Source organism: Schistocerca piceifrons, chromosome 2 (genome assembly GCF_021461385.2).
Source record: "Schistocerca piceifrons isolate TAMUIC-IGC-003096 chromosome 2, iqSchPice1.1, whole genome shotgun sequence".
Lineage (NCBI taxonomy): Eukaryota > Metazoa > Arthropoda > Insecta > Orthoptera > Acrididae > Schistocerca > Schistocerca piceifrons.
Window position 1 is genome coordinate 550,977,661 of NC_060139.1, and position 22,844 is coordinate 551,000,504.

Here is a 22,844-nt window from a genome sequence, read left to right on the forward strand (position 1 = left end):
GATGATGTAGAAATGCGTAATGCAAGCAGTCAGATATTTATACAGTGACATTCTTCATTAATATTTGCCTGTGTAATGGGTGAATTTTTACTTGTGAACTCTTATGACTGCTTGCTTATAGCAAACACGAGATTACTTTGCGTTCTTCTTCAGTGTTTGAGAGCTTTAGAGCTGCCTATTGTTAAACATATGTACATAATTTCGCCAGTGTCATGTTATCGTACTTTAATGTCTGTTAGATATCAGTTTTGACAGCAGTTGGCCACAACTGTCAAGATTAGGTACCTTGTGTATGATAACTTTATTGAGAGTGCATATCTACGTTTCATTTTGACGGTATTACACAAACTGCTAAGAAGTACTAACAGCACAACACTGATAGTATGAACAACCGCGGTAAAACAAACAAACGACGAAAAAAAACACGACAGCGACGAGGACAACCAAAGACCATATTGATGCGCTCTTGGTTGGTGTGGCGGACAAAAAACGACGATCAAAAACACGACAGCGACGAGTACTACCAAAGATCATGTTGATGCGCTCTTGGTTGGTGTGGTGGGGGGTAGGTGTGGAGGGGGGTAGGTGTGGAGGGGGGTAAATGGGCGGGGCTTGTGCGAATGTCCGCGGCTGTCGCTAACGTTTCCTTTCCAGGTGCAGCTATACGATTTACATCCAACTAGTCCTGATGAACCACGACATGCACAGAACATTGCTTGCAAGGAGGCACAAATTAGTACACTACTGTATCGCATGAATATCAAAGACAGTCAGCAGATTTGAAAAGAATATACACTGAGGTAACGAAAGTCATGGGAAAGCGATATGCACATATAGGCGGTTTATCGCGTACACAAGGTATAAAAGGGCAGTGCATTGGCGGAGCTGTCATTTCTACTCAGGTGATTCATGTGAAAAGGCCGCACAACAGGAATTAACAGAATTTGAACGCGGAATGGTAGTTGGAGCTAGACGCATGGAACATTCTACAGAAGGGTCCAAAAAAATTTATCCACTGTTTAAAAAATCCGTAACTGGCAAACTAATTGACGGAGTTGTCTCATCTTTGGTAGTGTAATAGTTTGTAGTTCCGGCAATCGCCACACAACCGTTGTATTGCGTTGTTTTGTTTTGTCAGATGACAGTCGCCAGATAGTGTTTTGTTCTTAGTTGCACCTATAGCTCAATTCTTTTATCTTGGCGGATCGCGCATGCCCGCCCAGACGCGGGAGATTGCTGCGTTGCCAGCTGTACGCGCCAAGAGAAGCAGCGCCATAGTATAGTTCGCAAACTTACGTTTGGGGGGGAGGGGGGAGCGCGCAGTTTATGAAGTAAAGCCACCACGGCCGCATTAACCCTTTCGCTGGTACAGAGACGTGCTCTCCGCATTCCGCGATGTGCGCGATTTTGTCATGATTGCACTGCTCGCCTGTGCAGACACATGGTGTTTTGACTGCTTTGACACACTTTATCATTCGATTTCACAAAAACTATTTCGCCCAAAAATTTGATTTTTACACATCTTCTTGACTGATACCTTCCCCCATAAATGACTTAATTTTGTTTCGATGATCAACGCAGTTATAGATGTAGTAAACCATTGCACAAAATTTTGAAGAGTTTGCAGAGGTAAAAGTCCATAGCGTATGGTCGATTTTAGTTGCCACTAGAAATTTCAAAAAATTACATTCAAACGAATATAATTCATGAAGTAAGACACTTCGATATTGTTTTTAAATAAAGAAAATATTAAGCATCGATCAAGGTTTGAACTCAGAACCTTTCGCTTAGCAGCCATACACTGTAACCATCACGCTAACGCAGCTCGTCCTTCAACATATCTACCGAAGGACTTTAAATATCACGCAAAATACCGACAAACACTGTTGGTATGATTATGAATTACTCACGTTTCGTCAAAGTACAATAGGAAATAAACAATTAAACCAATTACCGCTGTTCTTTATTGCGAAAAAACTGTTAGTGAGAATGATACAAACACCTTTCCTTGCTATCGCCTGACTTAGGAGGCTTATTGCTTGTTTGGTTTAATTAATTAATAGAATATGAAGCAATTGGTATAAATAATGCTTTTTCCAAACTTTCTATGAAAGAAAGTCTGCTATCAAGACATTGCTTTTGTTCAATTACTTTATTTATGACTGAACGTTACTAAAACTGAAGACATTCGTCCGTTCTCTGCACTGCAGTCGAGCTCTGGCAACGTCGTTCTCTGTTCATTGGCTGACTGTGTTTTGTGACGTCAGATGCGCAGAACAAACCTAAACTCGGCCGCCGTCATAAATGACGCGCATTTTAGTTACTTCCTTACATTCGATGAAAGGAAGTCAATGTTACAGTAAATCGCCACAATTGCATCTACTGGGCCGCCGAAAATCCGAACGTCCATGTAGACAAAGCCGTGAATTTGCCAGGAGTAAATGTGTGGTGTGGGTTGTCTTACCGGGGCTTGATTGGGCCATTCTTCTTTGACGGCACTGTTACCGGTGAGGTGTACCTTCAGAAGCTTCAGACATCCATTTTACCTGCCATCCGAGACTTGTATGGAGACGGAAGACTTTACTTTCAACAAGATGGTGCCCCAGCCCACTACCAAAATCGTGTTAGGGCGTATCTCGACGAAAATCTACCAGGAAGATGGATAGTCCATAGAGGTGCTATGGAGTACCCACCATGTTCCCCAGATCTAACTCCTCTGTGGAACACTGAAGGACGTCGTTTATCGACAAAAGCGACGCACATTGTATGAACTTCGAGAATCCATCGTACATTCATGTACAAATATCCAACCGAACACATTGCAGTCAGTAGTTCGTGCTGCAGTTCGGTGGCATCGTTTGTGTGTGGATGTTAATGGTGACCATTTCGAACACCTACAGTGATATCTTTAAATTGGACTTTAAGCTACACTTTCACCAAAAATGAGACAACTCCGTCAATTAGTTTGCAAGTTATGGACTTTTAAACAGTGGATACGGTTTTTTGGACCCCTCTGTATTTCGGGAATCGTTAGGGAATTCAATATTCACAGGACAGCAGTGCCAAGAGTGTGACGAGAATACCAAACTTCAGACATTACTTCTCACCAAGGATAACGCAGCGACCGTCACTTAACGAGCGAGAGCAGCAGCTTTGGCATAGAGTTGTCAGTGCTAACAAACAAGCAACACTTAGTGAAATAATCACTGAAATTCATACAGGATGTACGACGAACGTATCCGTTGTGACAGTGCTGCCAAATTTGCGGTAACGGGCAGTGGCACCAGACGACGGATACATGTGCCTTTGCCAATGGCACATTGCCTGCAGAGCCTCTCCTGTGACTATGTCGATTCAACCCTAGACGACTGAAAACCAGTGGCCTGGTCAGATGAGTCCCGATATCATTTGGTAAGAGCTTACGGTCGGGTTCAAGCGTGGCGCAAATCGAAGTCATGGACCCACGTTGTCAACAAGGCTCTGTGCAAGCTGGTGGTGGCTCCATAATGGTGTGGGCTGTGTTTACATGATGTGGACTCGATCCTCTGGTCCAACTGAACCGATACTTGACTGCAAATGGTCTTGTTCGGCTACTTGGAGACCATTTGCAGCCGTTCATGGATTTCATGTTCCCAAACAACAATGGAATTTTTATGGATGACAATGAACCATGTCGCCGGGCCACAATTGTAGAACGTTCTGAATAACACAAGCGAATGATCTGGACACCCAGTTCGCCCGACATGAACCCCGTCTAACATTACGGGACATAATTGACAGGTCAGTTCGTGCACAATATCGTGCACCGGCAACACTTTCGCAATTATGGACGGCTATCGAGGCAGCATGCCTCAGTATTTCTGCAGGGAATTTCCAGCGACTTGTCGAGTCCATGACACGTCTAGCTGCTCCACTACGCGGTGCAAAAGAAGATACTGCACGACATTAGGAGCTGTCACACGTCTTGTGTCAAATCAGTGTGCTAGTCTCCTAAAATTGAACATAAGCGAAAAATGAAAGCACATTTTCTGCGCATGATGGCAGAGCTAAGCGAAACGTGTTTACTAGACCTAAAAGATAAAGCTGACAGCAACCGAAGGTTTTCTTGAACACCACAGTTCTGTGATAGAACGGTCCGGTTGGACCTGTAAACTGATTTTATTTCCATCAGTCTTCTGACCGGTCTGATGTCTACCACTAATTCCTCTCCTGTGCCAACCTTATCATCAGTCTTGCACTTTCACCCGACGTCCTCAGTTAACTGTTTGATACATTCCTCTGTCTTCTCCTACTGTTTTTACCCCCTACAACTCTCTCTACTACCATGGAAGTTATTCCCCGATACCTTAATACATGTTCTATCATACAGTCCGTTCTTACTGGAGACGTTTTCTACCTGTTTCTCTCCTCGCCATTTCTGCGGAGAACCCTCTTACTTCTTATCCTATCAGTCAACCTAATTTTTAACATCGATCTACTGCACCAAGTCTTAAATGCTTCTGTTCTCTTCTCTCGCAGTTTCCTCATAGTTCATGATTCATTTCCAGCCAATGCTGTACCCCAAAACTACATTCTCAGAAATTGTTTCCTCAAATTAAGACCAGTTTGAAGTCAGTAGACTTCTTTTGGCCAGAAACGTCTTCTTTAACTGTACTAGTCTGTTTTTATGTCCTCCTAGCTCCCTCCGTCATGTCTCATTGCGTTTCCAAGGCAGTAGAATCTCTTGGCCTCGTCTGCCTCCAAAACTCTTGCAGCCACTTACAGTAATACCTACAATTTCATATGGACTCCAAACCTCGGTGCAGCCCAGCGCATTTTTCACATTAACAAACATTACCCCGGAACTGAAAGAAGTGATAAGTGACAGATAAAAATTCTAAAGGTCCCCGTACACGATCAAACTTGTTTGCCAAATTTGCTCTTTTCCATCCACGGACTTGTCAAAAGGCCTATGCACGTACCAGCAAAGTTTGCCAATTTAAACTCACTTCTGAAGCAGACGCTGTTCGACTAGCGAAGTGCTTTGACACTAGTAGGAATGGCTACCAATACAGGCAAAGCATTTCTTGCATTGCCTTTAGCGCTGTTCATAAAAAAGAAAAAGTAAAAAAGACGAGGGTGATCCATGATTGAAATTGGCAGAGAAATATACCCATGAAAATCTGCTAAAGGAAATAATGTATCAGATGATTATATTAAGTTTCTGCAAACGCACAGTAAAACTTTTAGTAACTCGTTGCAGTTATTTCGCTCTCACATTGACAAAGAAGTCACAAGTATAAGAAACATTTATTCTCTTCTACTTGGTCTTCTTATGACAGTCCATTAAAATATCACAACGCATGAAATAAACAACATCCACGAAAGCACCAGAGAGCTTCGTTTATCTTATTTTATTTTATTGCACACCCGCTTGTACGTTGTGTGTAGAATACTTATTTCCTTCTTCAACTCTTCCTGGGAAAGACGCAACAACTCTACCATTTTGGTAATCTCCAGCGCTGTTATGTTTTTACCATTTATCGTAGTTTCCATAGTTGTGGAAACTTACGACAGAGCGTGATATATTGTTTTAAAACTGTTTAACGCAAAACGTGGCAAAACATCAACACAAACAACGTCCACCATATTGTCAAGTCTGCTGTTGATCAAAATTTCTCTCAAACGCGTCACCACGTTCTATGTTTGACAAAAACGTCAAACAGTGCCGTAGACAGTCAAATATTTGACAAATCTAGCGAAGGTTGATAAATTCTTTCGTCGGGTTGCGAGGCCTTAGATTTCATCGGGATTTTTGTTTCACGATGGGTGAGGAACTCTACCCCAGACCTTTGCGTCCGTAATCCAGCATTTACCTACCGAGCCACCGGTAGAGTCGTGGACGGTGCTGGTTTCAGCCTACCCACCCCGTGTCTCGCGCCCTGTGCTGGACGACATACAGGCCAGCCCGCCCGTGTCCTCTCCAGGCATTTTAGGGCGGTCAGAAACGCTTGCGCGAAATGACATACTTTGTGCTGCCATCTAGACTTAACATTAATTTGTAAATACATTGTATACATGAAGGGGTTGGACAAAAATACGGAAACATCGCAATAAATGCAGACGCTAGCCATGCCTGCACGTTGCGCTGCTTTACTTGAGAACGAACCTGTGCAATGTCTCTAACACGTTGCAAGCGTCAGTTATGGTCGGAACAGTGTTCTGTGTGGTTGTGAGTGCGTTATGTCGGATCTAAGTGAATTACAATGTGGGCGAATTGTTGGTGCTCATATGGTGGGTACATCTGTAACCAAGGTAGCCTAAGTGTTTGGTGATCCAAGAGGCCCCGTATCGCATACAAAGCGGAAAAACATCATCCGCCGAGTCACGACACAGACGAAGGTATGTATTGGGTGGTTGTGACAGACGGTCGTTGAAGAGGATTGTGGCGAGAAATAAGAGGACGACAGCTGCAAAGGTCACTGCAGAACTGAATGGAGCACTCGCGAACCCTGTAAGTACCATAACAACACGACACGAAACTCAAGAAGCTGAACATTACGTGTGAGATGGAGTTCCACAGCCACCCGTGAGTGATGCAAATGCCCATAACAGGAAAACGCGGTGCCGAAGCCATAAATCCTGGACTGAGGAGCAATGGAAGAAAGTCATTTGGTCGGATGAGTCTTGTTTCACACTGTTTCCAACGTCTAGCCGCGTTTACGTTCCAAGAACGAAACATGCTGGAGGGTGGTGATTTGGGCAGCCATATCATAGTACAAAATGGTTCAAATGGCTCTGAGCACTATGGGACTTAACATCTATGGTCATCAGTCCCCTAGAACTTAGAACTACTTAAACCTAACTAACCTAAGGACATCACACAACACCCAGCCATCACGAGGCAGAGAAAATCCCTGACCCCGCCGGGAATCGAACCCGGGAACCCGGGCGTGGGAAGCGAGAACGCTACCGCACGACCACGAGATGCGGGCCATCATAGTACACATTAATTCTTTACAGACGAATGGAAAAACTGGTAGAAGCCGACCTCGGGGAAGATCAATTTGGATTCCGTAGAAATGTTGGAAAACGTGAGGCAATACTGACCCTACGACTTATCTTAGAAAGTAGGTCAAGGAAAGGCAAACCTACATTTCTATCATTTGTAGACTTAGAGAAAGCTTTTGACAATGTTGCCTGGAATACTCTCTTTCAAATTTTCAAGGTGGCAGGGGTAAAATACAAGGAGCGAAAGGCTATTTACAATTTGTACAGAAACTAGATGGCAGTTATAAGAGTCGAGGGGCCAGTGGTTGGGAACGGAGTGAGAAAGGTTGTAGCCTACCACAATGTTATTCAATCTGAACATTGCGCAAGCAGTAAAGGAAACAAAAGAAAAATTCGGAGTAGGAATTAAAATCTATGGGGAAGAAATAAAAACTTTGAGGTTCGCCAATGACATTGTAATTCTGTCAGAGACTACAAAGGACCTGGAAGAGCAGCTGAACGGAATGGACAGTGTCTTGAAAGGAGGATATAAGATGAACATCAACAAAAGCAAAACGAGAATAATCGAATGTAGTCGAATTAAATTGGGTGATGCTGAGGGTATCAGATTAGGAAATGAGACGCTTAAAGTAGTAAATGAGTTTTGCTATTTGGGGAGGAAAATAACTGATGATGGTCAAAGGAGAGAGGATATAAAATGTAGACTGGCAATGACAAGGAAAGCGTTTCTGAAGAAGAGAAATTTGTTAACATCGAGTATGGATTTAAGTGCCAGGAAGCCGTTTCTGAAAGTATTTGTATGGAGCGTGGCCATGTATGGAAGTGAAACGTGGACGATAAATAGTTTGGACAAGAAGAGAATAGAAGCTGTTGAAATGTGGTGCTGTAGAAGAATGCTGAAGATTAGATCGATAGATCACATAACTAATGAGGAGGTATTGAATAGAAATGGGGAGAAGAGAAATTTGTGGCACAACTTGACTAGAAGAAGGGATCGCTTGGTAGGACATATTCTGAGGCATCAAGGGATCACCAATTTAGTACTGGAGGGCAACGCGGAGGGTAAAAATCGTAGAGGGAGACCAAGAGATTAATACAGTAAGCAGATTCAGAAGGATGTAGGTTGCAGTAGGTACTGGGAGATGAAGAAGCTTGCACAGGATAGAGTAGCATGGAGAGCTGCATCAAACCAGTCTCAGGACTGAAGACCACAACAATAACAACTACTTAGTACAGATTTAAGTGTCAGGAAGTCTTTTCTGGAAGTATTTGTGTATGTATGGAAGTGAAACATGGACATTAAATAGTTAAGACAAGAAGAGAATATAAGATTTCGAAATGTGGCAGCGCAGAAGAATGCTGAAGATTAGATTGGTAGATCTCTCAGCTAATGAGGAGGTAAATGATAACTAACTGAAAACCTCAGCTGCCGACAGGTGTTGATGATATACCTCGATGTGGACAGCTGAAAATGTATGCCTCGACCGGGACTCGAACCCGGGACCTCCTGCTTACATGGCAGACGCTCTATCCATCTTTTTTTTTTTTTAATCTCATTTTGTTCTATTTTGTTCGTTGTATATGATCGGGGCGGACGTCTAATGACACCCGTTCAGGTTGTTCGTTGAACCATTCACTCAGTTTTTTTATTACAGAGGGTAGCTAAACCCTCTGACCGAACACGCTGAGCTACCGCGCCGGAATCTGAGCCACCGAGGACATAGACGAATAGCGCGACTGCAGGGACTTATCCCTTGCACGCTTCCCGTCTATAAGGTACAATACATATGTAGAATTGTGGACAGTTGGGAATATGAGTCTCACTGTCGTCCTACTCGATGTTCCGTCATTTTGGGTGATTGGCATTTATATTGAAGTAAAACTTCTTGGCACACTGAAAATGGGCTCCATTTCAGAACTAACTCTAAAATTTTCTGTTTCAGAGGACAATGACCTTCCACGTGTTAAACTGAACTCACAAACCACAAATGCATACTTTGGCAGTAAATAACTATTCACTTTTGCGAAAAATAAACTTGTCACATCTCGACAGCGTAGTAACACAGTACACAATCGCCTTTTTTCCTGACGGCAGCCCATTTTCAGTCAGGCACTTTTTCTTGTTTGTTTTCGGAGTGGGATACACAAGGAGATAAGAGTAGGTCCAGCCAGATCCACTGTGTTGCAAGTACTGGTGGGATGAGGCAGGGTCGTTTGTTACGCCGCGCTCATACTCTATCTGATCTACAGTAGCCGGACACCTATTAGTGAACATTAATATGGGGTGTGTCGACGCTACACCTTTACGACGGCCTGACCTCTGCTGGGGACACTTTCAGCGAAGTCTGAATGTCTGTGGAGGAATGGTAGCCCCTCAAGAGCCGAAACAAGAGAAGGTAGTGACGTTGGAATCTGAGGTCCGCAGACGTCGATATTCCAGCGCTTCCCAGAGATGTTCCATTGGGTTCAGGTCGGGACTCTGGGCAGGCCAGTCCATTTCAAGAATGTTATTACACAGCTCATTGCCTCGTAGATGCTGCTTTATGACAGCGTGCATCGACATGCTGTTACAATAATCATCTTCGAACTGTTTCTCTACTACAGCAGTACACAATATCTTCCACATTTAGCATTCTATTTAAGGTATAATAAGGAGACCACACCCTAAACATGAAAAATACCTCCATACCATACCACCAGCTCCTCCGTACTTCACTTTTGGCACTATAGCTGGTGGCAGGAATTTGCCAAGCAGGGATTTGCCCCCCATCTATTCCAATGGATTGTGACAGGGTGTCGCTGAGTCATCAGTCCAAACCATCCGTTTTATTCATCCACAGTCCAGAGGCGTCATTTCTTAATCCAACTCAAACGTCGCTTATCACTGGCTACAGACTCGCGTGGCTTATGAGGAGCGCTTGAGAATCGTACCCTAATTCTTTTAACTCCCTACGCACAGTCATTGTGCTAGCTGGGCTGTTGGTACTAACTGATTTCATGTGATTTTTTTTTTTTACCCCTAACCTCCGTAATGCTCGACTGTCCCTCTCCGTCACACATGGCGTCTGCCCAGTCTCAGTCTAACTGTGGTTGTTCCTTCTCCTTTCCATGGTTGTGGGTTGTTTGGGCTTACTGTCACCCAAATGGCAATGTGGAAAACGTTGGGGACAGTTCCAACATTTGTCTTACAACCAAGGAAAACCTCCTAAAACTGTGGTCAGGACTGCTGGTGTTTTCACTTTATTTTACCACGCGTTATCGCAGTCTCGACACGTCGGCGCTGACTGCCACCGCTCTGCACCGCCAGTGTTAACAACCCTTACTCTCAAATAATGGCTAGATGGCATCTTAAAAAGGCGTTATTGTAGCAAAAAAGGCTGGATGTAATTGACGTCTCTAAAACTGCTCAAATTTAATTGCAGAATTTAAGATATAATAAATATCGCAAGATAAATATTGTCTGATATTGAAATCTTGCAGAATGAAAATAATTTTGACAGGATTTGGTTTTGTGTAGCTCTTCACTTTTTAAAAAGCTCGCTGATTTTATTGACACTAGTTTTTTTCTCTTTCGCTATCAGAAACGATAGAAGCACACTGATGTTACAGCACTACTCAATAATGAAATAAATACGTTGCCGTGTGGCTAGAGCCTCCGTCGGGTAGACCATAAATCCGTTCAATAAATGTTACTGCGCATTATCTGTGGGGCTCTGTGGAGTTTTATCCGCAAAAACCATCCTCGCTACCCCACTGAGTTATACATGGTGGCCAAAAACAGCCTGGAAACCTTGTAAGGGTGTTGCAGGGAAGACTGTGCTGAGGAATAATTGTTAAGAAAAAAATTCGATACGTTGCACCGTTTCCGAGTCAACTAGAATTGAAGTTAGCCATTGCGAGAAAATGCAAGCGGTCCGCCACGTGCAGTTAGTGTCAGTTGTTCTCATAGTGTAGACTGTAGACGATAGCACACGACACTGCACAGCCTTTGGCTCGAGTTCGATCCTTACTACCGTCCCATGTCCAATTTTTGTATCGCTCTCTTGTTCGATTTTAGGAAACCAAACAAAAATAACGTTAGCGACACCTCTCTGGCGGGATGCTTGAATTTGCTCGCGTAAACTGCCTTGTTGGCTAACTTCAGTGCTAATTAATTCGGAAACGGCGCAACGTATCGAATTTTCTTCTTAACAGTTGCTTCTCAGCAAAACCTGCCCTGCAAAACCCTTACGAGGTTTTCAGACTGTTCCCGAGCATCCCGTATAATATAAAATTGTAATCGTAACTGCAATGCTGTACATCAACATGATGCAACAAAGGTAGCCGATATTTATGTATGAAGTAGGTACTATACAGAAATTCTTTACGTAAAGTATGTAAAAACTCACCAAAGTTTATGTGTATCAAAAATGATAGTATTCGGGCATGTACTCCAAGAAGTCGATTGTACCAGTAGAACTAGAAGGTCCAGGGATGAATGCTGGACCTGTAGCGTAAGCCTCCTTTGTACTGACTTTTTTTGCAGCACCTCCTCTGGAAGTTTGTAGATTCACAGCACCTTTTGTTCCTTTGCAAATCTTTTTACTAAAGTAGGGCCTACCACAAAAAAACTGAGAGATCTCTCACTAGCGGCCGCCGTATTGACGTTCCAAGCCGCAGAAGAAGCTAGGGAGCGAGGTGTTGAGAGCGTCTGTAAGGCACTGGTGTGTTTTTCCTACCACCACGCTGAGTCTTGTACCTTTTAGCTCTGAATATCACACTTGCACCATGCTTTTGAAGTATCCGAAGGAACTTCCAAAATCCAATCTTTGAATTCATTGTCCGAAAGCCACTGTTCTCGAAACTGTAGTTGGTACTGAGGTCCCATATTACTGATTAAAACTTTGCTAGTTTCTAAATGTCTCCAAACAAAGGAAAAGACGCCACTACCGGCACATTCAAACACAACTTATTGCACTATAAAATCATTCTTGCTTCTGGGTTCGCGTATACACACATGCATTCACAACGTAACTATAACGTATATGGTATAGGTGGGCAATGCGGCCGAAGGAAGAAATTCGTGTGAGGGAGAGCAAGATCTTTGCAATAACTGATAGCTCTCAAATGTTATTAGTATACGACAATTACACGGAAATTACGGACTACTCATGAAATGTGCCGATTTCAACAACTGCAGCTGGGTGCCATTCATACTGGTACGTTACCTCATGAACATTAACGTAACGCTATAATTTTGTCTTTATTCTCCAGAAGGTCTGATGTTGCATTACGTCACGAGGCGCTCAGCGAGCTTAAGTAAGTAAAACTTGCTCAAATCGGCACGTATAGGCCTATAATTCGGAAATCTGCCAAACCGTACAAGTATTTCGGTCCCGACGCATTCAGTGCACTTTTATATGCTGATTTTTTTGTATAAAGCGGAACGTCCCTAACGCGGAAACGGAAAGCAAATCTTAGAACATGCTTTGTAAATCATTGTATAATGCGGAAAAGAGCCTGTACAGTACTACTGTATTACAATTCATTAGTTATTCACAACTCTATATGGACGTTACTTTTAACGCCTCTGTTAGGCAGCGCAAAACCAAGAAAATAAGTCCAGCGCAGCGCGGCGCTGCTGGTGTGGACAACGAGTAAGTTACGCTCATTTGTCAGTGTCGGTACAGTGCATCAAACGAAACGTTTCGTTCGTCAGCGCTCTATTTGCCGACTTTCTCTTTTTCCTCATTATTGACGCACGCCGGCGCATACAGGAACATTGTTGCGCTTCTACCAACACACTGATGCAATGCGCGCATTGAAAGAGGTGAGTATTGTTCCGTTAACAATGGTTTTACCCGGTAAGGTCATTATTTTCTGCCAGTTTCAGTTTACGAGTAGCACTTTAATAATACTGATTATGTCAGGGCTTGAATGGAGTTCATGAACCTCTTCATTATGCAGTTTTAGCCACTCTCCGCTAATGTCATCCCTTTTTGCTCCGAAAATTTTCCTCAAAATTTTGTTTTCAAATACTGGAAACGGCTTTTCATTTTGCACAATGAGAAGTCAAGTCTCACACCCATACAGCATAACTGGTAGAATAATAGTTTTGTATATTCTAATCTTTAAATTCCTAGACAATATCCGTGATGAAAGTAATCTATTCAGTGAGAAGTAGCACGCATTTCCCGCCCGTAATTTCGTCTTCACTTCGGATTCAATCTCATTTCTCGAAGTGATGTCCACGCCTACATACTTAAATGTGTTCACATTTTCAAACTGCATGTCACCAACTCTTAACATTTCCTGATCTACTGCTGTTGGCGTTCTAGTAGTAACCAGGTATTTAGTTTTGTCTTCACTTGTCCTTAGACCTACATCTTCGCTAGCCTTGATTAACGTATTCGCATTTGCTGTTACAGACTCTTTCCTATCGTTAATGATGTTTAGATCATCTGCATACCCTAATATCTTAATATTTCCATTTAACTCCACACCCTCTGAATTATCTGCTGCCATTCGTACAATATATTCTAGGACTAACTTAAAAAGTAGCGGATACAGGGCATCTCCTTGCTTGAGTTCGTTCTTTAATACAAAGTCTTCTGACTCCAATTTCCCCACGCGTATTCTGCCTTTTGTGTTTTTCAAACTCGCTTCTATAAGTCTAACATACTTCTTTGGTATCCCATCTGTACAATTTTTATTGCAATACTGAATCATATGCTTTTGTAAAATCTATGAAAAGATTATGAACTGGTTTATTGAATTCCAATTTCTTTTCCAAAATTTGACGCAGGGTGAATATTTGGTCTATAGTTGATCTGTTCCTCCGAAAGCCAGCTTGGTAACCCCCACAATTTCATGTGCATATGGTGTAAGTCTGCTTAGCAGAATATTCGAGAGAATTTTGGAACATACTGGTAATAGCGATATCCCTCTATAATTACTACATTTTGTCGCTCTTCTTAAAAATTGGGATCAGAATCGACTCCTACCACTCTTCAGGTATCATCTCTGAGTTCCATACTTTAGTTATCACTTTGTGAACTACTTCCACCAATTTCTGTCCCCCATTTTTAACTAATTCTGCAATTATGCAGTCTGATCCTGGTGCTTTATGGTTTTTCAATTTGTTGATTGCATCTCTTATTTCCTTTAACGTTGCCTCAGGTATCTGGGGTTCTGCTGTATGTATTTTGTATGCCTGCTCATTTTCTGCTTCCTGGTGTACATTTAGTAAATGCTCAAAATACGCCCTCTGTTTACTTAATATAGCACTGGGGTCTGTCAGTATTCCTCTGGCATCCCCTCAAAATGCATTTGGCCTAGCCTTGAACCCCTTCCTATACCCATTTAAGTCTAGGTAAAGTTCCCTAATGTTTTTTGGTTTTACTGTTTGTTTCCATTTTTTAAATTTGACTGTTCAAATAATCCCTTTTCTTTGACTGTAGCCTATGACCAACTTCCCTTCTCATGTTCAAGAACTCCTCTCGTTTTCTGTCTCCCATTCTATCCCAATGAAATTGCACTTTTCTCCTTTTGTCTACCAATTTCTTGCATTCCTCATCAAACTACGGTTTCCTCCTGTTCTTCTTAATTGTACCTATTGTGACCTTTGATGCCTCTTTGATATTACTCCTCACAGTGATCCACTGTTTATTTACACCCTCATCTTGATCTTGGGAGTTTTCATCATTTAGCTTGTCAGTGTCGAACCTAACAAGTTCTGCGTTATGACACCTTGATGTTGCTGTTGGTGAACTTTGGCAACTACAAGAAAATGATCAGAATCACAGTCTGCTCCCCTGAAAGTCCTAACATTTTCTATACTAGTGTGCCATCTCCGATCTACAAGAACATGATCAATTTGGTTTCGGGTGTGTCCATCTGGAGAGGCCCAAGTTGCTTTATGAATGTCCTTCCTTTTGAAATATGTGCTCTCAACAATCATGTCTTTTGAAACAGCAAAATTAACCACCCTTGTGCCATTATCATTCAAAATGTTATGCAAACTTTCTTTCCCAACTGTAGGCTGGAATGCTTCCTCCTTCCCTATCTTTGCATTAAAATCACCTATGATTAATTTTGTATCGTATGAGGAGAACTCATCCCACAGTTGACCTAGTTCATCATAAAAGCTGTCCTTAACAACCTCTTCAGTGTACTCAGTTGGTGCGTGTATATTAATTACTACTAGTCTATTCCACCTGCCGGACAACACTATAACTGCTAGTCGGTCACTAATGAACCTTATATCTCTGATTGAGTGAAGCCCTTTTCTCTGTACTGTGAAACCTGTTCCAAAACTGTGAGCTTCCGCACCTCTATAGAAAAATGTATAGTTACCCCTCCTTATGCTACCCTCCCCCTGCCATCGAGTTTCTTGAATAGCTGTAATGTCTACATTTATCTATCTAATTCATCTAATAATGTCTGGAACGTTCCTGGACTGTTTAAACTTTCAACGTTTCATGTTCCCAACCTGAAAGTTCCTTTCGGCCTGAATCTCTTCGAAGTAGGTTCCACCCGGAGATCTGAATGGGAACCTAGTTTACCTCCGGAATATTTTACTTCAGAAGGACCCGTGCCCTTAATGTTGCTGATTCTTGATGAACAGATTTGATAGTAAGAGAAACATACACTTAAAAAACTATTAAAAGTAAATGTCACATTCAGAATCTGATGATTATATCAACGTTCTCCTAAATTACAGTGAAACTATTAATAACTTGTTTAGAGTTACATCGCCCTTACAGTGAAAAAGAAGACGTAAGACACGAAAATTTATTCTCATCTTCTTGTCCTCTAATGACAGCCCATGAAAACATCACAGTGCGGAATATATATTAACTATATACATCTTTTTATCCAGCTTCATAAAATCAAACATATCATTTGCAGGACTGTAAATATTTTTTATTATTTAAGTTCTTAAACAGCAGAAATTAATATTCCAAAATTGGGTGGTAAACACATGATTACACTTACATCCCTCATAAACATTTTACAAATACATTATGCTGCTTCCTGGCAGGTCGATAGACACACAAACATACACACCGAATTCAAGCTTTTGCAACCCACGGTTGCTTCGTCAGGAAAGAGGGGAGGAGAGGGAAAGATGAAAGGATGTGGGTTTTAAGGGAGAGGGTAAGGAGTCATTCCAATCCCGGGAGCAGAAAGACTTACCTTAGGGGGAAAAAAGGACAGGTATACACTCGCAGACACACCCATATCCAACCACACATACACAAGGCAAAGAGTTTCGGCAGAGATGTCAGTCGAGGCAGAAGTACAGTGGCAAAGATGTTGTTGAAAGACAGGTGAGGTATGAGCGGCGGCAACTTGAAATTAGCGGAGGTTGAGGCCTGGCAGATGATGAGAAGAGAGGATATACTGAAGAGCAAGTTCCCATCTCCGGAGTTCTGACAGGTTGGTATTAGTGGGAAGTATCCAGATAACCCGGATGGTGTAACACTGTGCCAAGATGTGCTGGCCGTGCACCAAGGCATGTTTAGCCACAGGGTGATCCTCATTACCAACAAACACTGTCTGCCTGTGTCCATTCCTGCGAAAGGACGGTTTGTTGCTGGTCATTCCCACATAGAAAGCTTCACAGTGTAGGCAGGTCAGTTGGTAAATCACGTGGGTGCTTTAACACGTGGCTCTGCCTTTGATCGTGTACACCTTCCGGGTTAAGGGACTGGAGTAGGTGGTGGTGGGAGGGTGCATGGGACAGGTTTTACACTGGGGACGGCTACAAGGGTAGGAGCCAGAGGGTAGGGAAGGTGGTTTGGGGATTTCATAGGGATGAACTAAGGGGTTGCGAAGGTTAGGTGGACGGCAGAAAGACACTCTTGGTGGAGTGGGGAGGATTTCATGAAGGATGGATCTCATTTCAGGGCAGGATTTGAGGAAGTCGTATCCCTGCTGGAGAGCCACATTCAGAGTCTGATCCAGCCCCGGAAAATATCCTGTCACAAGTGGGGCACTTTTGTGGTTCTTCTGTGGGAGGTTCTGGGCTTGAGGGGATGAGGAAGTGGCTCTGGTTATTTGCTTCTGTACCAGGTTGGGAGGGTAGTTGCGGGATGCGAAAGCTGTTTTCAGGTTGTTGGTGTAATGGTTCAGGAATTCCTGACTGGAGCAAATTCGTTTGCCACGAAGACCTAGGCTGTAGGGAAGGGACCGTTTGATGTGGAATGGGTGGCAGCTGTCATAATGGAAGTACTGTTGCTTGTTGGTGGGTTTGATGTGGACAGACGTGTGAAGCTGGCCATTGGATAGATGGAGGTCAACGTCAAGGAGAGTGGCATGGGATTTGGAGTAGGACCAGGTGAATCTGATGGAACCAAAGGAGTTGAGGTTGGAGAGGAAATTCTGGAGTTCTTCTTCATTGTGAGTCCAGATCATGAAGATGTCATCAATAAATCTGTACCAAACTTTCGGTTTGCAGGCCTGGGTAACCAAGAAGGCTTCCTCTAAGCGACCCATGAATAGGTTGGCGTACGAGGGGGCCATCCTGGTACCCATGGCTGTTCCCTTTAATTGTTGGTATGTCTGGCCTTCAAAAGTGAAGAAGTTGTGGGTCAGGATGAAGCTGGCTAAGGTAATGAGGAAAGAGGTTTTAGGTAGGGTGGCAGGTGATCGGCGTGATAGGAAGTGCTCCATCGCAGCGAGGCCCTGGACATGCAGAATATTTGTGTATAAGGAAGTGGCATCAATGGTTACAAGGATGGTTTCCGGGGGGTAACAGATTGGGTAAGGATTCCAGGCGTTCGAGAAAGTGGTTGGTATCTTTGATGAAGGATGGGAGACTGCATGAGATGGGTTGAAGGTGTTGATCTACGTAGGCAGAGATACGTTCTGTGGGGGCTTGGTAACCAGCTACAATGGGGCGGCCGGGATGATTTGGTTTGTGAATTTTAGGAAGAAGGTAGAAGGTAGGGGTGCGGGGTGTCAGTGGGGTCAGGAGGTTGATGGAGTCAGGTGAAAGGTTTTGTAGGGAGCCTAAGGTTCTGAGGATTCCTTGAAGCTCCACCTGGACATCAGGAATGGGATTACCTTGGCAAACTTTGTATGTGGTGTTGTCTGAAAGCTGACACAGTCCCTCAGCCACATACTCCCGACGATCAAGTACCACGGTCGTGAAACCCTTGTCCGCCGGAAGAATGACGATGGATCAGTCAGCCTTCAGATCACGGATAGCCTGGGCTTCAGCAGTGGTGATGTTGGGAGTAGGATTAAGGTTTTTTAAGAAGGATTGAGAGGCAAGGCTGGAAGTCAGAAATTCCTGGAAGGTATGGAGAGGGTGATTTTGAGGAAGAGGAGGTGGGTCCCATTGTGACAGAGGACGGAACTGTTCCAGGCAGGGTTCAATTTGGATAGTGTCTTGGGGATTTGGATCATTAGGAGTAGGATTAGGATCATTTTTCTTCGTAGCAAAGTGATATTTCCAGCAGAGAGTACGAGTGTAGGACAGTAAATCTTTGACAAGGGCTGTTTGGTTGAATCTGGGAGTGGGGCTGAAGGTGAGGCCTTTGGATAGGACAGAGGTTTCGGATTGGGAGAGAGGTTTGGAGGAAAGGTTAACTACTGAATTAGAGTGTTGTGGTTCCAGATTGTGTTGATTGGAATTTTGAGGTTTTGGAGGGAGTGGAGCTGGAACTGGGAGATTGAGTAGATGGGAGAGACTGGGTTTGTGTGCAATGAGAGGAGGTTGAGGTTTGTTGGAAAGGTTGTGAAGGGTGAGTGAGTTGCCTTTCCGGAGGTGGGAAACCAGGAGATTGGATAGTTTTTTGAGGTGGAGGGTGGCATGCTGTTCTAATTTGCGGTTGGCCTGTAGGAGGATGCTCTGAACAGCCGGTGTGGATGTGGGAGAGGAAAGATTAAGGACTTTTATTAAGGATAGGAGTTGACGGGTGTGTTCATTGGCTAAGTTGATGTGTAGGTGAAGGATTAGGTGGGTGAGGGCAATGGATTGTTCAGTTTGGAATTGGTATAGGGACTGATGGAAAGAAGGGTTGCAGCCAGAGATGGGAACTTTAAGTGTGAGGCCTTTGGGGGTAATGCCAAATGTCAGACAAGCCTGAGAAAATAAAATATGGGAGCATAACCTGGCTAGGGCGAAGGCATGTTTGCGGAGGGAATGTAAATAAAACTTAATGGGGTCGTTGCGGAGGTGTTGTGAGGGTAAAAAAACAAAGATGATGTGACTTACCAAACGAAAGTGCTGGCAGGTCGATAGACACACAAACACAAACATACACATAAAATTCAAGCTTGCCTGATGAAGCAACCATTTGTTGTGAAAGCTTGAATTTTGTGTGTATGTTTGTGTTTTTTTGTGTGTCTATCGACCTGCCAGCACTTTCGTTTGGTAAGTCACATCAAAAAACACAAACATACACATGAAATTATATATATAAATTTTTAGCAAATGTAATATTAGCCTATTTGATAAAATTAAAGCACCATTATTAGTGACCACTTTCCTGTTTTTGACTCATTATTCAGTGATGCTCACTGCCTGAAATAAAAACTGCTTTTATGTAATATATTCCTCATTTATTAAGGAAGACATGTTTAAACACTTGCTGTAATTTTTTTGCAGGTGTTCTTTGATAAGCCTCAACCAGCAGGAAGTACAGCATCTCAACCACCAAATGCACCTGACTATGCAGATGCTGGCATAGTCAGCTCATCAGAACCTCTAGGAGAGGGTGGCTTTGTTTCAAGCAGTAGGGACCAACTGGATCATCGTCAGCCACATCTTCATGAGCATTACACAACGAGAGAAAGGTGAGTTTCTACATGGTACACAGTCACAACCAATTTGTTATCATGTTAATTCTCAAATTTGTAATATCCAATTAACTGTTAATTTGTCAGTATGCATTAAGGCTGTTATTTTAATCAGTACCAAGCTTCTGTCAAAAACAGAAATAAATTTTTATTAGTTACTAAAGGATATGGACTACACACTGATATAACTTGAATGGTAAGGCTTTCCTACAATGTGTTGGTGCAAGATTTGTGTTCAAATGTTACTATTTCAGTATCTCTTAACATAAAAATATGTCATAATAATAGTAATAACAACAATAATAATACTTTTGTGGTCTCTGTGTGAAGTAGAAACTGTACAAAATAACTGTTGCCTGAATGAAGTTGTGAATTGGTGTCTGTAGAATATTTCAGTGGAAAACCAGTCTTTGGTTTTAAGATGCTACTTAGTGAGATCACTAACAGTTGGTCATAAATACTACTGTCCAAGCAAATTTTGTTAATTAAAACTGAAATACACAGTATTGTTAAATTATGTAGGGTATCGTACCCATGGAAAAAAGCTGTGCAGTGAAGTGCTTGCTTGTAAACATAAAGATAAAAAATAGTGGCCTGTATAGTAGGCACTGCATACATAAATAATTAAGACCACAAGGATAAAAATATGTAAGAAGATTTAATGGTTAATAATGACAGAAAATACTGTAGCAAGTAATTAGAAAACTGGGTAACTGACAAAAGTACATTGTCAACAGTAGTAACAAGATTTTTGTATAGTAATTACATTAGTGTACAATACAGAGACAGGTGACTACATCTAAGACTCAGTGTTTTGACTGCAGCATAGTAGCCAATATCTAAATCAGGTAAAAGTTAAAATTTAAAATAGGATACACAACTTTTGTGTATTAACCGTGATGGGGTTCATTCTCATACAATGAAAAATCCAGGTTGGAATAATGACAGTATTACGAAAAGGATAGATTGCTACTTCATCATACAGCAGAGACATTGACTCACAGACAGGCACAGCAGAAAGACTACTAAATGCATACACTTTTGTCCAGAAGGTCTTCTTCTGGAATGGACAACATACACAGACACATTCCATGCAAACACAGCTCGCACACACATGAGCACTGTCCCTGGTTGTCTGGGTCAGTCTGACACAGGCAGCCTGAGACAGTGGTCATGTGTGTGTCAGCAGCATTTGCATGAATGTGTCTGTGTATGAAGTCTATTTCAGAAGAAGGCCTTCTGACAAAAAGCTTATATGTTTAGCAATCTTTTTGCTGTGCCTGTTCGCAATTCAACATCTCCACTGGGGATTCATTCTCATTCTCTGTGTTGTTAATTTTGTTGCTTTTTAATTGAGGATTATAGCAAATAGTTTGTTTGGAGGTGAGCACTGAAGTGGTGACTAGTATAGCCTACTACAGTTGATACATTCTTTTTCTTTACTTTACAAAAATATGAGATCTATATAGTCAACATTTCGTACAAATTGAATTTGTTACTTGTTAGAAATTGTTATTTTCAGGTTCAATGATGTTTTAAGGATCGTGATGTAGCACTTTTACGTGATTGTTCCCTTATAAACCTTCCAAATTGTCAATACAAATTTTGCCATGTCTGCTAACAACATTCATTAACAGGATATTAAAATTTTCTGTCTCAGTTTTTCACAGACTCTAATATTTGCAGGGCACCAAGTTGGAGGCGTACACCTGAAAGACTGGAGTGCATAACTGAATCAGGCCCTGAAGTGGGTTGTTCAAGAATCTGGAGCAGAGTCTTGGATCGGGTATTCGATAATTCTGACAGGCGGCAATATGGCATGAGTGTCCTGGGAAGACTTTTTGGGTTTGTTTCATAATTTTTGTAACTTGGACATTATATTAAATTGAAATGAACTTACTGAGTACTAAACCTAACAATCACTTCAAGATGAAGCTTGATTATTGACAATTTCTTTACACTTACTACCAATATATCAGTAGGGATGTTTTTCTTTTAAGCAGTTACTCAACTGTAATCTTTGACTCACTGTGCTCTATACTCATGTAATGTAGATATAGAAATGTAAATGTTAAAACATTTTGAAGGATTCAGAGGTGTTAATACTACCACTTTACCTGTATAAACCAGCAGTGAAAAAATTAGTATTTTCACATTTTCAGAAGTAAGCTAGCATTAAATAATTCTGGTTGTTTTCAGATTTAGGTGAGTTGTATATTGTATCTTTGATATTTGCGAATCTTATATTACTTAGCAACAAGATCATTAGAAATGAGTTGCAAATCACTTGGCAACTGACAGAGAAAGGGATCATCCATAGTTTCACTGATGGAAAATGATTGACGTTTGCCTCAGATAACTTATTATAATACAGTAGGAGACCTAAATCTGTTGGACTGCATAGACATACAACTTGGCCCCTCTTAAACATGAGTCTAGTTACTGAACAATCCACAGTTGTTCTACTGGTTCATAGTGTCCAGGGGGGACAAAATTTCAGCAATCAGACATGTCACCATCACCAGGTGTGCTGACGTACTGACCTCCTGGGGGTGCATAACCAACTTATATCCCCCACTGTGAGCTATTCTCTATGTGATCTGTGCCCAAGGGCAAGCATTGTAACAGGTGCAAGGGTGATTGTGACAGTGTTTGTGGCCGGTAATGTGTGGCATAGTGTCCCAGTTACTGTATCATGGGTGTAGTTTTTCCATCCACCCTAATCGATTAGTCGCCCTAGCCACTGTGCATGCTGGCACCTACGCAATTGCTTCTACAGCCACATCAATGCTGCCCTTGGGCATGGACTGCATAAAAAGTGGTTCGCAGTGGGACAGTTATAAGTCAGCCATGTGTGCTCAGGGGTAGAGTATGTCAGCACAGCTGATGACAGCAACATGTCCAACTGTTGAAATATTGTGCCCCTTGGACATTATGAACTGGCAGTACAGCCATGGATTGTTTGAACAACAAATACACTGGGTAGACAGAAGAATCACGTGAGTTTAGTATCTCATATCCTGAAAATATAGACCCGCCAGATTAGCCGAGAGCGCTAATGCGCT

The 22,844-nt window shown here is 42.3% G+C and overlaps 1 protein-coding gene across 1 annotated transcript in view; it reads left to right on the forward strand.

Moving 5' to 3' along the window:
* The window catches only part of LOC124775577 (inactive rhomboid protein 1), a 293,959-nt gene that overhangs the window by 162,946 nt on the left and 108,169 nt on the right, over positions 1-22,844 (forward strand). The window contains exons 5-6 of the mRNA XM_047250407.1: positions 19,589-19,776; positions 21,466-21,624. Of these exons, the coding sequence (XP_047106363.1) occupies positions 19,589-19,776; positions 21,466-21,624 (347 nt within the window). The remainder of the gene's footprint in view (positions 1-19,588; positions 19,777-21,465; positions 21,625-22,844) is intronic.